The sequence below is a fragment of the Physella acuta genome, unplaced genomic scaffold (genome assembly GCF_028476545.2).
Source record: "Physella acuta isolate Inbredline_101_S28 unplaced genomic scaffold, ASM2847654v3 ptg000059l, whole genome shotgun sequence".
Lineage (NCBI taxonomy): Eukaryota > Metazoa > Mollusca > Gastropoda > Physidae > Physella > Physella acuta.
Genome location: NW_026731579.1, coordinates 438,120 through 440,560, shown reverse-complemented (window position 1 = coordinate 440,560; position 2,441 = coordinate 438,120). Strand labels below are relative to the sequence as shown.

Below are 2,441 nucleotides of genomic sequence, written 5' to 3'. Positions count from 1 at the left end.
TGTCAGAAGCGGATCGGAAATTTTGTTTTTAATCTAAAAGCTATTGGTCAGTCGTGTTCTCACCTTAATCTAATCTAATAATAGCCATAGGTCAGTCGTGTTCTCACCTTAATCTAATCTAATAATAGCCATAGGTCAGTCGTGTACTCATCTAATCTAATAATAGCCGTAGGTCAGTCGTGCACTCATCTAATCTAATAATAGCCATAGGTCAGTCGTGCACTCATCTAATCTAATAATAGCCGTAGGTCAGTCGTGCACTCATCTAATCTAATAATAGCCATAGGTCAGTCGTGCACTCATCTAATCTAATAATAGCCATAGGTCAGTCGTGCACTCATCTAATCTAATAATAGCCATAGGTCAGTCGTGCACTCATCTAATCTATTAATAGCCATAGGTCAGTCGTTTACCCTTGTAATCTAATCTGATAATAGTTTAGTGTAATCAGCTATGGTCTAGTGGTTTACTCACCTGTCCCAGGTGGATGGTCACGTTGACCTTGTTGAGCTCCACCCCCAGCCGAGAGAGGGGCGGGCTCTGCCACCATCGCTCCGTCCCGTCCACCGCATACTCCACCCTATGATCTTTGTTCGGGTCTCGAGGGTCGCAAAAATCGCAGATCTGTCCTTGAATCAGTTCCCCAGTGAAGCTGCTGGCAGCGCCTGTAAGTCCACAGTACAACTCCTTGTCCGGCACCCCATAGCCACAGGTCGCTGTCGCAGTCAGATTTCGACCCTGGGCTAAGTTAAAATACGGGGGCGTTAAAACTTTACCGTTGGTTAATGTCAATAAATAAAACAATCCACATATGAAAAGGCCGACCGGTACGCCGGTAGCCATCTTCTCTCCGCTGTAAGACACGACTAAACTGATCCACCGTGGCCCCCCTCGCGAGACACTCGACTTGCCGCTAGATTTTGCTGCATCAGCCAATCGTAGACTGCTCGCTACGCCGCGGCAGGCAATAACGCGATTAAGTCCCTTGGCACGGCGCTATCGCAAGGTCAGGTCAATGATGGGGATTCATTCAGCATTCCCCAGTAACGTGATATCTGACAGCATTCCCCAGTAACGTGCTGTCAGTGCTGTCTGACAGAATTCCCTTGTATCGTGCAGTCTGACAGCATCCCCAAGTAACGTGCTGTCTGACAGCATTCCCAAGTCACGTGCTGTCTGACCAGAGGCGTAGCTAGGGGAGGGCGGGGAGGGCGGCCGCCCCGGGCGCCGACCCTAGGGGGGCGCCAAAAGGGGTAGAAAAAAAATTAAAAGCTCATTTTAAGCTGCAGTTTTGAAATATAAACAGTTAAAATAAAGAAATGTAACGGCTGAGAGCCTTTGCATACTGATTTAACTGTTTTCTACCTTGGTTGTGTAACTGTAAAACGTATATCTTTAAGAAACAGTGACCGGAAAAACCGCTTTCCAGCTTTCCTAGATGGGGAGGGGGGGGGCGCTTTTTCGAAGACTAAAATCGGAAAAATTCACATCGGATTAAGGAATAAACCGATATCACCCAGAAAAGAAACCCATTGAACTAAAGCGTATTTTAAGATTGTGTAACATAAAAAAGAGCAGACTGTCGGAGCGGGTGGATGGGAATATTGGCCTACTATTATCGAAATTGTTCTAAAGACACGACCAAAAGTAGACCAAATAAGGCTTGCACCTTCTACAAAATACACCCTAAAGCAGTGGTTCTTAATTTTTTGGAGTACCGAACCCCACCAGTTTCATATGCGCAATCACCGAACCCTCCTTAATAGTTGTATCGTCCACAATGAGAAAATCCGATCGTGAATCCTATGAGTCGGGTGTGTGTCTTGACCTCCGCGGAAGCCCTGAGACTGAATTACCGAACCTCTCGGGTTCGATGGAGCCCATTGTTCTAAGCTCTTATGATTTTCTACGTGTTATTCGTTTCGGCATCTTAAGGGGAAATTAATTGGCGTCAAGTGAAGTTTTAGGGAACGACAATCAGCGTAATTGTTATTTTTTTTCCAGGCTGTCGCACACACAAACACACACGCATATATATATATATATATATATATATATATATATATATATATATATATATATATATATATATATATATGGGGGCGCCAAACTGAAAGTTCGCCCCGGGCGCCGGGAGGGGTCGCTACGCCTCTGTGTCTGACAGCATTAATTTGTACCGTGCTGTCTTCTAGTATTCCCCAGTAACGTGCTGTCTGACAGCATACCTAAGTAGCGTGCTGTCTGACATTCCCTAGTCTGTCAGGTATCTATTACAAGAAAACTGCTGTCTGTCATCCTACAATTTTGAACGAACTGTCCTAGAGATCCTACATTTAGAGCAGGAAAACTATGTAAACATTCAATAAGACAAACATCGCATCAACTGCCTAGCAGACAAAATTTGATTTTTCTCTAGTGTCTGCAGAGATAGATTGACATTA

At 44.7% G+C, this 2,441-nt stretch overlaps 1 protein-coding gene across 1 annotated transcript; it reads right to left on the bottom strand.

Annotated features, from left to right (window-relative positions):
- Positions 1–484: 484 nt before the first annotated feature.
- On the bottom strand, positions 485–848 carry LOC131948411 (laminin subunit alpha; the record flags this gene model as incomplete). The annotated part of the gene is given in 1 exon segment (XM_059310022.1): positions 485–848. A coding segment is annotated over 1 exon segment (359 nt), but the record flags the coding sequence as incomplete, so codon positions are not given.
- Positions 849–2,441: the final 1,593 nt, after the last annotated feature.